Genomic DNA, 18,048 nt, shown 5'->3' with positions numbered 1-18,048 from the left:
GATGGAGGAAATTTAAACAGCGAAGCTAAGCCTCCTGCTAGATCTGAACATGTCAGATTGACGCAGGTTTCTCAGCCTACACGGAAGCCCTGTTCTAAAGCACAGAGCATTTTCTGATATAGATATCCCTCTTTTGATGCTGGTGAACCAAAAAAACTGTGATAATCATGAACAAACCTACTTCAATGGAAGTCTTTCTCAATATGAAACAAGGGAGTTGCTCAAACTCAATCCACCTTAAATTTCTAAGGCAAGAACTAGCCAGCTCAGACAAGACAGTGCAAAACTCCACTTGAAACCGGACCTAAAGGAACTTTACCCCACAGTTACACATGCCTTTCTTCCAGAAAGGGAGCATTTATCACCATGTTTCAAATGCAGTTATCCACCACTGCTGGAAAATCCAGCCTGTGGAGTCAGCACAGAAAGTCCAATATCCAAAACACGGAGCATCTTACACACACTTAAGTAAGAGTGCTCTTGTCTCGCCTCCCAGCAATTTCTATCCCATTTGAAACAAGCTTTAGCCCAGCAGTAGCACAAAGACGACACGAGTATCCCTTTCCCCTACCTGATATTATTGAGTCCGTTGTGGGCCACCTGGTGATGCACTTGGTAATTGAGAGGTGGAGGGATGTGACTCGGAGGCTGGGTCCGAAGCTCAGGTATTAACTGAGGCTGCGACTGCGGCCGAGGTTGAGGTTGTGACTGTGGCCGAGGCTGCGGCTGAGGCGTGAGCCTTGGTGGTGCTGGTGCTGAAATCACTGGCTCCTTCTTCAACAGTGGGCTCGCTCTGGCGCTTGACGTGGGCGCTGAGGAAGTAGAAGTCACAACGGCAGCTACTGGCTGGGGGCTGGGGATAGGCAGGGCGAAGGGCACGTCGGTGCTCAGTTCCCGGCTCCGCTCTAGCCCAGACACCTTTGGGACATTGGCTGCTTTTGCTTCTGGCTTGTCATTCAAGGTGGGACCTTATGGAGCAATGAGAAAAAGAACAAAGTGCATGCTGAAAGGTCTGCTTTTGTTTCTCTGCTTAGTAGAACGTATGCCTGAGAAAAAACAAGTCATGTTTCAGTTCGTGGGAGCATCGTGGGAGCACTGCTGCTACAAGAGGGATGTGTGTTTGTGTGTCTGTCCTTCCGCTGTCCTTGACTGGCCAGTCTACAGTACTTGTTAGCATGTGTGTAAGAGACTTAGCTGTCATTAAATGAATGCATACTACAAAGAACATGCAGCTTTGTGACTTCTACAGAGTTCCAAGGTTACGTACAGTAGGAGCATGAATGTGTCTCAAGTTACTGCTACAGTATTTCCTGCTCAATGCAAGTTTTAAGGCTGATAATGAACTCACGAACACAAGCCTGATCATTAAGACATTTCAGTTTCTCAACACTCTTTCAAGGTAATCTACATTGTGTTGAGGCTCAACTCCAGCTACAATGCACTGTGACCCAAGCACTAATCATTAATGGTAACCCCACCTGGCTTCTAGGGAGGAGGCTACCGGGGATCTTTGTGTAGCAAAGGATGGGACAGTTCTGCAGTGAAGCTCCGACATTGCGGTTCCCCAGCCACACACTTGTGTGGAAGAACAGAACAGAGAAGGCTGGAAAAATCCAGTCAGAAGTGCAGTGAGCACCCAAGTGCAGTCCTGCTCACCCTAAGTATGGCACACACCTGTATGTATGGCATGTCAAGACTACCAGGAACACTGCAACCTTGCAAAATGCACCTACAGGGAGAATTCCGTATGGAATTACTCCTTCTAAGTGCCAAGTGTTTCCTTTTTTTCCAAATTAAGCTGAACAAAGCAGCCCAAAGGGCTAAAAGGCTGGAAAGGAAAAAGGGAAAAGGGAGGAAAGGACACATATTTCAGATCAAGGAGTATCCGAAATGTCGAAGACAACCAAAAGGACCAACATGAACATGATGCACCTCCCACTGTATCTCCCTTTTCGACATCATCTGTGTATCCTTGAGTGCACATATACCCACAATTACAAGAAAAGCTGTTCATGTGTTACAAGAACTAGTGTTGTCCATGTGTTTCACATGCACACACCCCACCGTGCGCATGCAGCACTTCTAACTGACTTTTAGAATACATGCTTTTATTATCCACCAGAACGTGTTGGGGGTTGTTTGTGTTTAGCTGGCTTGCAGACATGCAAGAGATGCTACCTACACTCATTAACATGCTCCCAACACCCTCACAAACAAATTCCACCTTTGAAATTTTCCCGTCTCATCAAAGGACTGAGCCAGTTCCTGATGTAGGAGGTGTGGAAATAACACAAAACACACACCGCGAGCTAATTCTGGCCATGCAGACGCTCTAACCAGGCGTTTGCGAATGCAGCCTATGCGAGGCCAGAGTCCTCACTGCTGCTGCCTCGACGACTTGAGCACCACCATGCCGGCACTAGGTGAGAGGAGGACAGTGAGGAATCACAGCCTGTAGCACACCAGCTCACTTTCTGTACAGAAAATGCCCACATAATGATGGCATCTCCTTCCTTGACATAAAAGGCAGTTTCCCACACCGCTTCTGGCTCTGCTTGCACTCTCACCATTGCACCATTTCCTTCATCAATCAATCAATCAATCAATTACTCACTCACTCCATTTATATAAATTCAGAATGTGAAAACAAAACAAATGGAAACATATGAACTATATTCATCAGCTGAAGATGTCTGAGCACTTGTGGCCTCAAACCCACAAATAACAGGAACAGAAGCCTTTCCAAACACCGGCGCTTTGGCCGGCAGCAAGTGCGATCAACCCTGTACTTTCCAGCACCTTATACATCTTTACAGGTTTGACACAATGTCTGGAGGTCCTAAATTATTCCCTACAACAAATATAAGGCTAACTCTCATTTCAGTAAATTTCTTGTTCAAATGTGAGTTCAAGCATCACAGGTACCCTGGTTTTGAGATGTAACTAGACTTGGTTCCAATGTTATTTAGAGTGACAAAGAATTTATTCCTAAAATAAAATTCTCATTGCTCTTGTGCACCTTTTTTTTTTTTTAATAATGTCACCTATGTTTGTAAATTTTCCTCAGATTTTATTACTAACAATCGAAAAATTGTCATTGACTAGTCAAGCCAGGGGTCCCCACACTGTGCATTTTGGAGGAAGTGTATTCACAGCTGTAGATCCCACTGTTTTTCAGGAGCTACCCATTAAAAGCAATTGGGTTTCATTCCTGACCATAGGTTTCCTGAGAGCCTATTAGCTCTTTCCATCCAACAGGCCTCCTCCTACAGAGTTAAACTTCATATTGTGTAATTATAGGCAATGTAGACTAATGGTGTATATTCAAAACACACTGGCACCACAAAAGTTAGTTGAGTAAAAAGTCAATTAGATCCAAAACAAATCAATAAAGTCCCGCATTAAAAGCAGCTGTTTGACCAGTTTTATGTAGAACTATTGATTCCCTGTGGTTTCAGCATTAGCTCTCATTTGCAATTTTCTCAAAGCAAAAGCTCATGCTCCCTTGCTGACTGAATTGACCAGCCAGCCTAGTTGTATTAGTTAGTACTAGGGGTACATGACTAATGTCTGCTGCCAACTTGCAACTCTCAGGTTGGAGTACTGAAATGTTTTCGTGTTTCATTCTCGACAACAATGAAAATACCCACATGCTTTCCCCCCCGCCACAGAAAAGGCATGAGCGTGAGTATCTTCTCTCCTTTTGTAGCCATGTTGAGCAAAAGCAGAAGCACTGAGAAGGGAAAGACATGGTGTGAATTCATGGGCGAGTGTGGAGAAGCACATGAGAGACAGCAAAATCCCCAAGCCTTCTCAGCCACCATACGGGAAGGACAGTGGGCGGATCCTGGTTTTTTGGTGATTTTGCTGTTTCCCCTTCTGATGGCTGCGATGCACTACAAAAGAGAAGCTGCGTCATGTGGGTGACTTGAGGGTGAACCGCAATGGGTGAAGGGAAGGGAACCACACGTGAAAAAAGGCAGGACAAGCCATGGAAAGAAATGACAGGAAGATGGCGACGCCAGGCACTGGGACCTGCCTGATGTTTGAAAGTCAAACCTTCTGAAAAGGAAACCTTTCTCACATCTAGGTGTTTCACTTAAGTCTCTGGTGAAATAAGATTTGGAAAAAATGGAAAGCAGGTGCCCATATGGAAATACCTCTCATCCATATGTCTCACTACTCTAGAAAACACAAAAGGCACTTCTAAGTGAAGACTTAAGATCCTTCACTTCAAGCTAACTCTATGGAGTGCCATCCCATGACTTACTCGCACTCTGGCATTGAAGAACATACACATGTCCTGGTTTCTTTCTTTCCTTTCACACTCTTCTACCAACACTTACTTCTACCTGGTCAGTGCCTGTTTCCAATACCCAGTCACTAGCTAACCACACTCCAGAGGTCTCCACAAACCTGACAATTTTGAGGCAATTTTCCCCGTGCAACCAAAGAAACAATGAATTTTGAAGGCTGTAATTACCTGGTTTCTTAGGTACTTAATGAGATCCTTATCACGATACCTATCACAAAAATCTCCAGTTCAAGACCTTCCTCTCCATTCATATGAAAGTCTCTGAGTGACCTTCCCTGAAATCCCTCAGAAAGTTAAATTTAATGATTTTAACGAGAGATGTTGCCCATTCTGATCAGGATCTCAAACTCTGCAGTTTCTCCATAGGATGCTCGAATATCCCTCCTAAGAGAACTACACTCTTGTGTGCCCAAGTTCCTTTCAATCGACCAGGCTGACTGCTGGTCACATACGGAAATATCCCAAGGAAAGAAACTGACTATTCCCTTTTGTGCAAGCTGGATCAGGTTTCACTGTGATCCTTTCAGAAATTTCTGTACTTCTGCTCCTCATCTAGCCCTTCTGAGCAAATGGACCCACGGAGCTGAGCACAACTGCCCCGACAAAAGCACAGACCCACCAGACCACACCGCAACGTTCTAGAGGCAAAAATGTGTTTATTTTTACCAAGTCCTAGAGTAATTTTCATGCTTAATGATAACAGGCTGAGCCAATTTGCCTAAGACTTGACAGTCAGCTCCAATAATTCAACCTTAATTAAACCTGAACGCATGTCAGTTCAGCTCGTCCCTTCACAGGAAATCTGACACTTGCAATGATTCATGTTTCAGCCATACTATGGGAAGGCTGGATCACATCTGCCATTCTCCACCATGCAGAGCGCTACCCCTTTTCAGCATGCCAGCTTTGTTTATTTTCTAACCAAACACTTTGGACTTCTTCCATTGAGAGGTTTTCTTAAATGAACAGACAGCAAAACATGTCTTGATCTCAAGGGGATGAATGATGACTGAATGCGAGAGACAGGGAAGAAAGGGCTGAAACTGCTATAAAAAGAAAAATAACAATTTGGGATTAGTAATTCTTGCCTCCTTGATCAACTAATTTGTCATTTGGAGTGTTGCAAAATTTTAACCTCCCTGTGTTTTGGGCTACATGCCATTCCAATTTAACCTGGTAAAGATGAAAACTTTTAACAACTTTTAAGAGCACAGAGAGCTTTAGCTACTGCTGCTGTAAATCTGTAGAAACAAGAGTTGAAGTTTAAGGGAAACCCCAAAGTCAACTACAGTTGCATTTGCTGCAAAAAGTGTGTTTCAGAAGGAGTTACCTGAACCTGAAAGACCGTCAGCATGGATCCAATATGAAAACTTCAGTGAATTCAAAATCTGTGATTGGAATAAACATGCTCTGCCCATCCCCATGGCTGCACAGGGTGACATGCTTGCCAGTGTGTAACTACACAGCATTGCAGGCTAAATACAATACAGAAAGTCCCAGACACAAATTAAACCTTTCTGTTACAGGAATTTGCTTTCAAGCTGATTAAGAGTAGCTCAAGTGCAAGGGATTAAACATGTAAAGGCTGCTTTGAGAACTCCAATAAGCAGTTACTGTGTTATACAAACAGTACTTAGGGCAACAGCAGTTCCAGCCCTGCCTCTTGCTCTTTGCAGGCTGCTGGTTGCTGCTGAAAGGGGACTGTCAACACACGTACAATGTGATTGGAAATAATCTAATCTTGCTTGCACGCCTTTCCTTTGTCTCTTGAAAAAAAGAAAAGTGGAGTCATTCAGACATCTTTCTGCAGTCTCCCTCGTTGTATTCAAACAGCAAGGGTGATGGGGTGATGTGAGAAAGAAATTCCTTTCCTACATCCATCAATGACATCTTTACCAATGGCAATTTCCCAAGAAATACAACCACCACCATCTGCAGCCTTTCTATCCACCCTGTACACATCCTTGAAAACAGACATAGGCCAGGCTGGCTATGATGAACCCTGCACCATATTACAATTCCAGCAAGAAATGCTGCAAAAGCATCACCACAGGAATTACAGGGACGTATGTGGCAAGAAGCCGAGTATTTCAGAGTTGGTTGATGAGTCCCAGAGACGAGTTTTGAACAATCAGCGTGGGGAACGAGTACAGAGGAGCAAGATTTTACAGCAGTAGGTCAAACCAAAGAAATAACTAAAGAAGCATATTCAATGAACTTCAGCAAACCTTTTTTTTTCTTTTTTTTTTTTTTAAATTGAGCTTTTAGAGTGCTGCATAATGTACTGTGGACATGCAACATATATAAGCACAAGAGAGAATAAAGCATTTTGCATTGGCAATGATAGCACTGACACTGGTAGAGTGCTTACAAGTGAAAATCAATATTTAAGCACTAATTCTTTATCCCTAGCTGGCTTTTGCTTTTATATAGATGGCTTTTTCACTGCATTTTGGGAGGCTAGTGCTATTTAAGATATTAGATGATTAGCTTGGTTTGTGAAGGTAAGGCAAGCAGACCTGCAACACAGAAGCTGCCCAACATATGGGACACCAAGTTCCTCCACCTATTTTAATGCAAATCAGCTTAAGATAAAGACAGACTTGGGACTTGCACGTAAAACCACTGTCTGCAAGACTCTGTGGTGTGTAACGTGAACCTTTCTTTTTAACATTATTGTGAAGCAAAAGCCAAATTTCCATTGTGACAGCAGTGTACTGCAGACATTAGGTTGTGTCAAAAAATGCTCTCCTGCTACACGGGCTCCTCAGAACATCATAGGCCTCTGCTGGATTTTCCACAAATAACTGCAGTGTTTCCTCACAGAGGAAAGTAAGCTGAGCGTAAGCACAAACCCTCATGCCTGGCTCCAAAGCCGCAGCGGCGAGCGCAGCCGCCTGCGCACGGGGCAGTGGGTCTTTGTTCACGGCGCTGCTCCCCCAGCCCGTCCCCGCGACTGAGAGCCGCCGCAGCTTTCGGTGGGAAGCTCCTTCCGCAACCCGGTCTGGATTCGGCCCCTATCACTCAGTTCATTTGTACAGAGCTGTCTGTCAAGTCAAATCGTCTTGCCGCAATCTGAAACACCCTCCGAACAGCTGCCACTATCAATTACTCTCCCAGACAGCCTTGACTATCAGGAAGAGAACTGGAGCGAGCACTTGCCAGTTTTAATAAACTGTGTTGCCCAAGTCATTTAACCTGCTAGATTGCTGTATGCTGGGGCTGTAACAAGCCTTCAGCTTTTCAACCTAGAAGAAAGCAACAGTGGCAAAAAGCTGTCAGCTTGGTCCTCAGAATTAACTTCCAAGGGTGTCTTTTCCCCACTCTCCTTTCTGAAGAACCCAAGTTTAAAAGTAAAATATCTTCAAGTCATTTTCCTAATGTCATGACAAGGAAAGCATCTCACATTTTTAACACAAAGCCAGCAACTCCCGAGAGTGAAGAGTTGACATGCTCCGTGATTTTCGTGTTAGGAGCACACCTGAGCAGAGAGAGCTCCTCTCTCCTCTTACACCTGCACGGACATGTCCCGTGGGCACTCCCCACCACCAGCTCTGCCCATGTCTCGGTTACCACCACTCCAGCAATGCTGATGCAGCTGAGGGCTTTAGGATGCCCTGACCACCTGCAGGGCTCTGCACCCACCACTCTATCCCGGTTCCTTACACTCTCATTATGGTTACAGTTTTTCACCCAATTGAAAACTCAAGCGTGGCAAATTTACATTTACTCCGGTAATTTCAGGACCTGTAGGAGAGATTTCCTAAAGAAACATTTATTTAAAAATAAAACACTTCCATCCAGACCAGTGTTTTCAGTTTGTAGCTCACATACATACCAAGATGTCTGTGAATGTTAATCAAAAAGAAAAGGTCTATTGTCATTAGGATTAATTTGCCATATAGGAATCTGCACTTCCACTAGAAAGCTTCTTGGACTCTGCAAATCAAAAAGAAGATTCAAAACCACTATGCTAAATGTCTTCCTTAGCCAGCTACATAGATAAGAGCCTTTGTTGTGAAAGCTTGCAGCACAGAAGGATTTCAGCCCCTCCCCTAGAAACTGAGAGCAACAGCATTAAGACCTATGGACTCGACGCTGATTTGCTGCTTTATGGTTCTTTAATGGGATGTTTTATTCCTAGAGATTTGGGAGCTTTCCATGCTCTATCCAGGGATGTTAGCTGTAAGCATGCATGATGACACTCCAAAGCTGCAGGAGCTGAATGAAAATGGGTGCCAAACACAAGGATTGGGGCCAGAGCATAAAGAAGAAGGATCACCATTCAAATCCCCCAAAGTAAGTCACACTGCATTTTCCTAGCAATGCTCCTTCTGGCAACATTTCAATGCAAAGCTGAAACTGGATTTGCAGCTAAGGCACCTACTGTGGATGCTGGCGTTGTAATGAGATTGAAAGTTTCATACAGGCTTTTAATCTAGGGCTATAATGGTGGATCAAACGCTGCAGGGTTAAATCTCTTCAGCGCTGCTCCTAAGCAGATGCCGGACGCCTAAAAACCTGTGACGTAGAAGCCACTCTATTGCCCTGGCCACAAAACATTACTAAAGCTTCTTGTAGTTACTAAATGTTTGTTTCTCTTGTTTTGTTCTGTTTTTTTAATGTGTGATGGCATATTGTACACCTAATCTGAGTGACAGACAAGCAACAAGGTAAATAAGCTATCAGAAAGACACCCCGCTCAACAAGAAAGCAAGCAAGCACAAATACTCAACTCCAGATGTAAGCTTTTAAACAGACAAAACTGCTATAGACCAGGGAATCTTATGATTTTAACTAATCAAACAAGGGCAAATAATAAACCATCAACTACTACATTACAGGAGAAAATGTACTACTTTTGCTGTTTGAAATCTGTATTGATTCCCATCTAGCCTGCAAGTGAGTTATTAATCACTCCAATTAAATCATGAACACAGGTCTTTACACTGAAATTGAACCCGCACCAATAGATCGATAACTCAAACCTCCAAGAGCAATTACTGCTCAGCATAATAGAGCAGCTTGTTACAGAGAGCTCCATGCAGACCACAATTCTCTCTGTCGTATCTTTCACAGGCAGTACAAACAAACTGGGGAAAAAAAATGATTTTATAACTATTATTTTCAAAATAAACAGACATCTGCTTAGAGTTACCTAATCTCTCTCACATCACAGAGGCAGATCTGCCAAGGTCACATTGGAGACATGATTACATTTTTTCACAATTTGTTATTCTAGCAAAGCCCTGATAAGATTGAACTATTGAAGTTCACACTCTGGTTTAATTTCAAGAGGTTAAATGCCAAATCCTTTTCTTATTGCTACAAGGAAGGGATCTGCCAGGCTGCATAATACCCTGTGTGGGCTAAGACAACAATTTTGTTTCATCTGCACAGTCTTACGAAGGTTTTGATTTTTTTTTTTTTTTTTTTAATGACATCAGAGAAGTCCAAACTCCCAAAGAATCATTTAAAGTAAAATCAGAAAGTGAGACTGTTACGGAGAGTGCGAATGACCTTTCAGACCTTCCAGCCTGGAGAAGTTAAGTCAACGGCTGGCTGAGAAAGCACACTTGCTAACCAAAACCAGAAAAAGGCAAGAAAGAACATTCTCAAACACCAGATCATCTCTGCTGGGAACAGGAGATGATTACCCTAACCAGCCAAGTGTACGCAGGGCCACAGAAATTCCCATCTCTGCCTTGGAAGACAACTGATGCTTGTCCTGATGCAAGGAAAAGAGGAATCATCCGTGCTCAGGCTCTTGGAGTGTCGCTTAGCTCCCATGTCCTTTCCAGGTGAGAGCTGTATTTCTGCACGCATCCTTGCTTCTGATCGGCTGGCCCCTTCAAGCAGGCCCCTGAGCGCCATCCATCATCCTTCATTAGGGAAGCTATTGGCAGCCAATTAAGTGGTGATGGACCCACACCACAAAGCTAATCAAGATGAGTTCATACTGTGTCCTTCAGCCTGCAGGCACTGGCTCCTGTCTACGATGGGTGTCACATTACTGCTTCTTCCCCTTGCTGGCTCACTGTTGGATATGTCGAAACAGCCTTGGCCAAGGCTCAGCATACGCACGGAAAAACGACACCAAATCAGGCAATGCAAGAAAACAAGCAGTCAGAGGGGCAGCGCTACTGCTGGGATCTCACCATGGCTTTCCACTGCCAGCCACACAAGTAGCTTTTATAAAAGGGAGGGAGGGAGAATACCTACTCCCCACTGCAGCAGAGGCAGAAAGAGCCCAGACAACAGTTTTCTTCCTCCCTAAAGGTCAGAGACTGTAACTAGAGTTAGAAAGATCAAATCGTGTTGTGATCTCTTGTTTGGAACGTGGTATGCGCTATTCATGTGAACTACATTAGCTCAAAATCCAACATCCTACACACATCTCCTGCAAGAGGGCTCATCTCTGGTCTGTAGATGACCACATGCGTCAAATTCTGTGCTCCTGGTTGGCTTTCCAAACATTTTTACTGGAAACGCAAAGGCACACAACAGAGCCTTTAACATCCCCTCCCTCCAAATTTGGCCCCTGGATAGATGCGTATGGATTCAAAGTGGCTTTTCAGGGCAGAGGAGAACCCTATATAAACCCCAAATTTAAAGGCAAAGAATCCTCTTTCATTTTCACCCCTTCCTGAGTCTATAGATAAGTATACAAAGAATCACATCTCTCCACTTAAATCAATGAGTGAGCATTACTTAGAGCAGAGAATTGCTCGTAACAGTGTGTGGGATCCCTTTTCCCCAGAACTCAAAGGCTGAGCTCCACACATTCTGTTAGGCTCCTAAATGACACCATTCAAACCCACTGATCTTCACTGTAGAACAGCAAGGGGATCCAGATTTGCCTGAAACCAGCTGTGATGGACCTGGCCTCCTCAGTTCCAAGCACAAAGCAGGAAAAGCTGTCGGACTTCAGCTAACATCAGCAGGCGCAGAGCGTTTCAGCTGAAGGCTGCTGCAGGTTCTGCTAGAGGCAGATCCTGTTTCATGGAAATATGGTGGCATCAAGCTGGCTGTGCAGCCGAGGAAGCCAGCGAACATCTACAGGACTAGGTGACAGGGATGTGCAGGAAACACGACTGCAGAGTGAACTTGTGGCTCTGGTGCAGAGGGCTAAAGATGCCTTGGAAGGAAACTCACCTGTAGAGCTGTGCTAAAGCTAAGGAGCCACAAAACCTGTCCATTCCCCACATGCTTTGTGCCTACCAGACCCACTGTTTCAGCACATCGTACTTTGTTTAGGAGGCTCTGTGCTAAACTCTGCCATTTACATTTTCAGGGATAACAAAGACAGCAGTAATAATTTCTAATCGATTTAAATCTGCAGTGCTCTCTGCTAGATGTCAGAAAACTGCAGAAAAAGACCTACTGTGCCTGTGTGCAATCAGTATTTGAAGTGCCGGAGCTGCTTTTCTGGCCCAGGAGAGTCAGAACTGAAAGATATTAAAGGCTGGCAAACAGAACTGTTTAGAAACCATCTCAGTAACTTCCATACCTGATGTTATGGCTGGAGTTATGAGAATGGAAAGTTCTGCTGCGAGGTGACTTAGTCTCTGCTAAACGGGAACTGAAAGGAGTGACTGACCATGCACAAATTAGCAAAATCCTGTCTTATTTATTTGTTAAGTCCAGCCCTCACAGTTCAGTAACTGCTGTCACATTAGTGCTAATATGCTTATAATTTGGGAAAACAATGCTTGAGATTGAGTGCTTGTCAGATGGGTCCAGTGCTTTCCAACCAGCAGCTCCCCATACCCTTCAGCCGCCCCACTGCCCTCTCTCCCCATTCCCAGGCACAAGGAGGCACCTTCCAGGCAGATCCCTCCCTTCGATTTATTAGCAGCACATTACTACTCTAAACCATCAAGCTTAGCTGTTATTAAATTGCCTCCATTTTACTGGGAGTTACACAGTAGCACCTCTTTCCATTAACTTTGTTGAGAATCTAGGGTCAAGATGAAGAACTGGAAGAATTTTCCTGCAAGCTCAGGAGCAGGGAGGTCTCCCACTTCACTGCTATCTGCATGGTCAAAATCCAGCTCTAGAGCTGCTGGAATGGCATCTTAAGAAAAAATGAGATATTGAAATTAACAGACTGAATACATTCAACAACATTTCAAGTTTCATCATGGATAATTAAAATATTTAAGGGACAAGCTGCAAGTTGTTAATCAGGGAACATTTACTTGAATGGTGTGTGCCCTTTGGATTTGGTCCCTATGGCAACCAAATACTCACTCCAAAAGGATGCGCTGGAAGAAGCATGTCAGGACCTGCCTCAACGTTTTAATTCACAGAGTGAGCAATGAATAAATACAGCTACTGACAAGCACAGCACAGGCAAAAAAGGTTTGTAAACAGCATTAGGAAGCCACAGATGGCCCTTTGCTTTTTAAGATTGAAAAAGTCCACTCCTCCTTTAAGCACACCCACTATAATGATCAAGAAAACTGGACTGTATTGCACACGGGGTGTTGAATCACATGTATTAGCTACTGATAATAAAAGTTTTACAATAGAGGAACTTTTCTTCAGTTTCTAACTTCTCAATCCTCGAGAAATTGTGATTGTGTTTCCACTCCCCATATTGGAAGTTGTTGCATCAAAATCTTCAGAAAAATCTTTTCCACCTCACCTGGCTCAACAGGAGACAAACTTTGAGAATGCAACAGCATCTAAAGGACAGCATCGCAGCATGCTCAAGAAGGAAAATATGAGGGATGATTAGCTTTTCCTTCAAAACAGGAAAAGTGGCTTGGTCGGCAGTAAGGCAAAGAAAAGAGTACTTCACTGCACCACAGAAGGCAAACTCCTTCAGCATGATCTCAGAATGTGTGAAATGCAGCTGTAAAGCTCCTTACAGCTTTCTCCTTTGATGAAGTGTGAATTCTTCAATGGGCAGTAGAAATTTTGGAAATCCTTTGGTGCCGGAAATGCTTGAGGATAATGTAAGATCTGGCATCTAGTAAGATCTAACAGAGGAACATTGTGTGGTGCATTGCAATGGAATCACACCCTATTAATGAAAAGGTACCCTTGAATCTCTTCTTGCATGAGGGTTTATGGCTGTGGAAAGAAATCTCACAAGGCTGGAGGGTGCTGGATGGTGCAAGGCTGCACGGGCTGCTGCAATGCCAGCCTGAATGTGCTAAAAGCCTGAAACAGTAACTCAAGACTATAAACCCAAATGCTTGCTCTTCACTCCTCTTCCTGCTGACTCCTTAGAGTCCCTTTACATGCACGGTGGTGGCCTTGCAATGACTGCTAGGCATAAGCACAACAATTTCTACAAGGCTGCTGGATGGAAGCAGTACCTTAAGCTGCAGGTTGTCAAGGCCACGGAAGACACCTGTGATTCCGACATGCATGAGGACTATTCACTATAGTGAGGGAGAGTCATTCCGTCGAGCACTCACTGCCCTACTAACTGATGTATTTGGCTTTCTTGGTGATGAGATTTGCCCGGAGCCTCAGCAGCACACAGCTCTGTGCTCTCCCACCTCCCAGGCAGAGCTGCAACTCTCACAATCCCGCCGTTACCCTCTGAGCTGGAACTGGGCAGCCACTGCCACAGCACTAACCTCTGTCTTAGGCACCAAACAAGTACAGACTCAGACATCTGTAAGTATAATCGCAGGAATTACTTCATGCAAAGCTGCTGCACATTTCTATTTCAGTATTGGGTGAAAGAAAGAGACAAGTATCTGGGTTTAGCCTGCAGATACTTTTCCAAGACAGTAATTGCTGCATAATTCATATTCTTGTTTTCACATGTTTGCCATGTGTACCAACAATCCTATTGAATTCACTGTAAGTTTTTCCTTCAAGTCCTCTCCATGTCACAGTTTTTCCAAACAGCAGAAACACAAACAAGCAGAAGCCCAGTGCTAAGCAGCAACTCGAGTTTGGCAAATTCCTGTAATCCCAGATTCTTGCACATTAGGAGGGGAAAGTGGGGTCCAAGCGAATTCTTGAGAGTTTCCACTCCACATTAGCGCAGCAGACAACATCTTTCACTCATTGTAACAGTATTTCCCTGCAAGCAGTTCTCTGTGAAGTCAGAATTGAGCCTTTGTATCTCTACTCAAAGCCACCTGCTCCCCATCAACGCCAGATCACCCAGGCTGGAGGAGTGCTGCCCTCTACATGAGGCAAGGCTCATAAATAGTAAGTATTTGTGACTGATAGGAAATCTCAGCACAGTTAGAAGCAATTTATAGCTTCCGCACCAAAGAGGCTTACAAAGAAGTGGTAGCGATGATGCAGGTCCTCAACTCAGCCTTTCAGCAATGGTTTGAGGCACCTTTGGTCATATTAAACTAACTGGAGATTACCTACTAGATCCTTGCAGGGAAGAGATTCCTTCTTTTAAGAAATGCGTTTGTTCTAACGGACCCCAAATGGTTAATCAATCCAATGACTACAAATGAAATGTCTCAACTCTCAATGGGCAGAATCCAAGTTCTGGTGCCACTGGCTTTGTTTTTGAGGACACAATATGGTTTTGTTTTTGAGGACAACACTCCAAACTGCCAGCGGTTAGTTTCAGGGAACCACCTCCTCCCATATTAACATATTCATTTGCAAAATCTATCACATATGTTGCGTGCAAACTGGCTGAGAGTTTGATTCAGCTCTGACAGCATGAGAGCCTCTAGCCCAAATATCTGAAAGTAATAAAATCCACACCATCCTCCCGATTCCTCACGCTAACAGTGAATTGACCTATATTTACTTTGCACTATCTGTAGTGGGGAACCTACACAGATACATAACCACAATTACAGACAAAATGGAAGGGGCATCGGTTTCCAACATCTCTCCATTTTAGCTTCTTCCTCCCTTGGCTTGAAGTCAGGATACTAATCCTAAGTCTAGTATTTTGCCTTTCCACTAGTTCTCTGCTGTAACGAGAAGGGCGATGGTAATCCCTGTTCAGCTCTCAGATGCAATTGTAGCAAGGACCACCGATGAAGCTGTAGGACCAAGGGCCTTTACACCACAGCAATGCAGGACTGGGATACTGCATTGCAGAAGCTAACAAACCTGTCCGGCCGGGCTGTAGTGCATGTAACACCACGCAGCACCCTCATCCCTCTGCCCTGCCTTCTTACTTTCCTGGCCATATCCATTTCGGTTTTCTTGGGTCTCTAACCAAATTGCAACAGCATCTCTTCATCTTACACAGAGGCATGTGCTTGTTCCCAGAGGATGGGAAACAGTACCACTGGTCCATGGCAGGGTTGTGGACCTCACAGTGGGATAATTGTCACATGAAAAACTCAAGCAATAGTGTGTTTGTTACAGGCTATGCTCATGGCTAATGGAAACGACTGGACTATCACACCCTCCCTTATGATCCCTCCACAAACAGAATTTAGGCCAGGAGGGACAGAGCACCCATTATTTCCTATATAGACACGGGAAGCAAGGAAAATTATCGAATAACCCCTTGCAGGCAGTCAGTGTTCCTGTGTTTTCAAAAAACTGCTCCCCAGCCCTTTGTTTCATAGGCAGGCTGGCTCAGAGCTGGGCTGTTCCCACAAACTCCGCACTCGCTCCCCAGAGCTGTCAGGCTGCCGGAGGCTTGGAGTAGCTGCTCTGAATGAGTATGTTTCTTCCCAGTAATTCATTAAAACCAAAGCCAGATTTCCCTTACGCTAGGTGCTGCATGTTTCTGAAAAATCCCAGCCTCTTCTAAGACCAAACACAACCAAGAGTGGCAGGAAGGAAGCAAGGATATTCCCCGTCATGGAAGGAGGAAAAAGGCACGGAGAGAGCAGTTGGCCTCTCCGATGCCACACCACATCTCCAGGGACTAAAGCTTTTCTGCATCCATAAGATAAATCCACTTCTCCCCCTCTTCCCACAGCAGCAGAGAACAACTCCCCTGTTACCAACGCTGGATGCTGGTAAAGGTCTCCCTTTTATTCCTCATCTAAGGCATTTCCCACCCCTTCGTTTTATAAATTACCAGAACAGACATTTAAATGTTCAAGAGTAATCTGAACAGAGTATTCATGCCTTGGGCGTTTTTATGCTCTACAAGGAGAGAAACAAAAGGGCCTCATTTAATACCTCCCCACTGCACTCCCTGTTCCTGCTCTTCCCTTGTGAATCTCCAAAGACAAACTCTCAGCGGTTCGAGGTGCCTATAACACCCCAGCCCTCCCTCTCCCCTTGTAAGAGCAAGATGGGTTTTTAAAGCAAACCTTGCTGGCTGACTGGAACAGGTGGTGGGAATCCTTTAAAGGAGAGAAAATCATTTGTAACTAATAAAAAGAGAAGAAAATTCTGATTCCCGTGGTTTTATTAAGCACCCATGAGAGTCATTCGGACGGCAGGCACATCTGCCGCTTCTGTGTGCTTCGGCGGCTCCCTCGGTGCCCCAGCACCGGAGCTGCGGGACAGAGAGAATAAAGGGCTTCCATGCACCTGCACCCTCCGCCTCCTGGGATGCCAAGGAGTGGGTGGCTCTGCCTGCTTTATGGGGGTTTTTACCAATGCTGTATCAGTCCCAGAGCCTGATGGGCCTGGCTAGGGGCTGAGCCTGTCTTCTGCCTCGGATTTTGAGATCTAGCTTTACAAAACCAGCAGAAAGCCCTACCTTCTCCAACACACAGAAACCTTCCAATGTTTGAACAAAGTTTTGTGCTAAAACAAAAAGCCAGACCTGCAAAACTCTCCTTGGGACTTTGCTTTTATTCTTCAACAAAACACTCCCGTACAATAACTTTTTGATCCTCGGCCTCGGAGAGAAACTTCATAATATGCTGAGGCTAACAATATACCTTAATCTCTTGCCTTACAATTGACATTTCAAGAAGTCTAACTAGGCAAGGACCCCCAGGGCACTGTTGGCAAAAGCTGGGTTTGCTGTGTGGTGCTTTGAGACAGCAGCTCTCCTGGAAGGTAGGGAAAGAACTGCAGCCCTGGGACAGCAGCTTGTTCTCCACCTCCCCCCTCCAGCTGTGCCGTCCATCTTTCTTCCTCCCTTATTGCCAAAAGTGAAGAAGGGAGAGGTGACAAGCTGGAAAGGCATGGCCAAGGCTCGAGAGCGAGAATTCAAAGCACCCCTGCTGCACTCCAAAGTGCTATTATGGCTGCTCCCTGTGTGCAGGGAGTTAGGAGGCAGAGGAATAGATGTGCTTTCCGCACAGACCTCAGGTAGTGGTCCTTTTCTCTATTAGTTGGCAAGCACGAGGTACAGAAACATCCATGGCTAAGAGCAAATGCTGGAATCCAGGTTTATCTGGATGTGATCTAAGGGACACTTTGCTATGATGTGGCCAATGCAGTTGTTTGTTCAAGAGTTAAAAGGAAGGGATATTTCTTCCTATGGAGGAGGACCAGGAAATTAAACTTGGACTTCACTCAGACGTCCCTCCTTTCTCATATGGGTTTCTTTCCACAAAGAGGGGGTGGCGGTGGGCTTGAATAGTCTCCAAATGTGACTTCCCTTTCCTCCACAAGTAATTTATAGAGAAAAAGGTCTGAAGTCCCTGCAGTCTTCTACAGATATGCCACATTCTGGAGCTCCAGGCTTCTCCCCATTTCTTTGTTTCTCCATATCAATTTTGTCTGTTCACAACCTGCACTGAAGTAATTTCAAGATGCATGTGCCTTACCCTCCCCATGCACAGCAGCCAGTGATTTCTGCATATATGTTTGGTGACATGCTACCTGAACAGTTTTTCAGCTGCCAGTCCCACAGGAGT

General features: G+C 44.7%; 1 protein-coding gene across 12 annotated transcripts in view; it reads right to left on the bottom strand.

The window, feature by feature from the left end:
- The window catches only part of FBRSL1 (fibrosin like 1), a 558,388-nt gene that overhangs the window by 27,383 nt on the left and 512,957 nt on the right, over positions 1-18,048 (bottom strand). For all 12 annotated transcript variants that reach the window (XM_075041518.1, XM_075041524.1, XM_075041519.1 and 9 more), the window contains one exon: positions 572-968. In XM_075041518.1, coding sequence (XP_074897619.1) covers positions 572-968 — 397 coding nt within the window. The remainder of the gene's footprint in view (positions 1-571; positions 969-18,048) is intronic.

This window comes from Buteo buteo, chromosome 11 (genome assembly GCF_964188355.1).
Source record: "Buteo buteo chromosome 11, bButBut1.hap1.1, whole genome shotgun sequence".
Classification (NCBI taxonomy): domain Eukaryota; kingdom Metazoa; phylum Chordata; class Aves; order Accipitriformes; family Accipitridae; genus Buteo; species Buteo buteo.
Note: the sequence above shows the minus strand (reverse complement) of the source record. Positions and strands in the feature narration are given on the sequence as shown.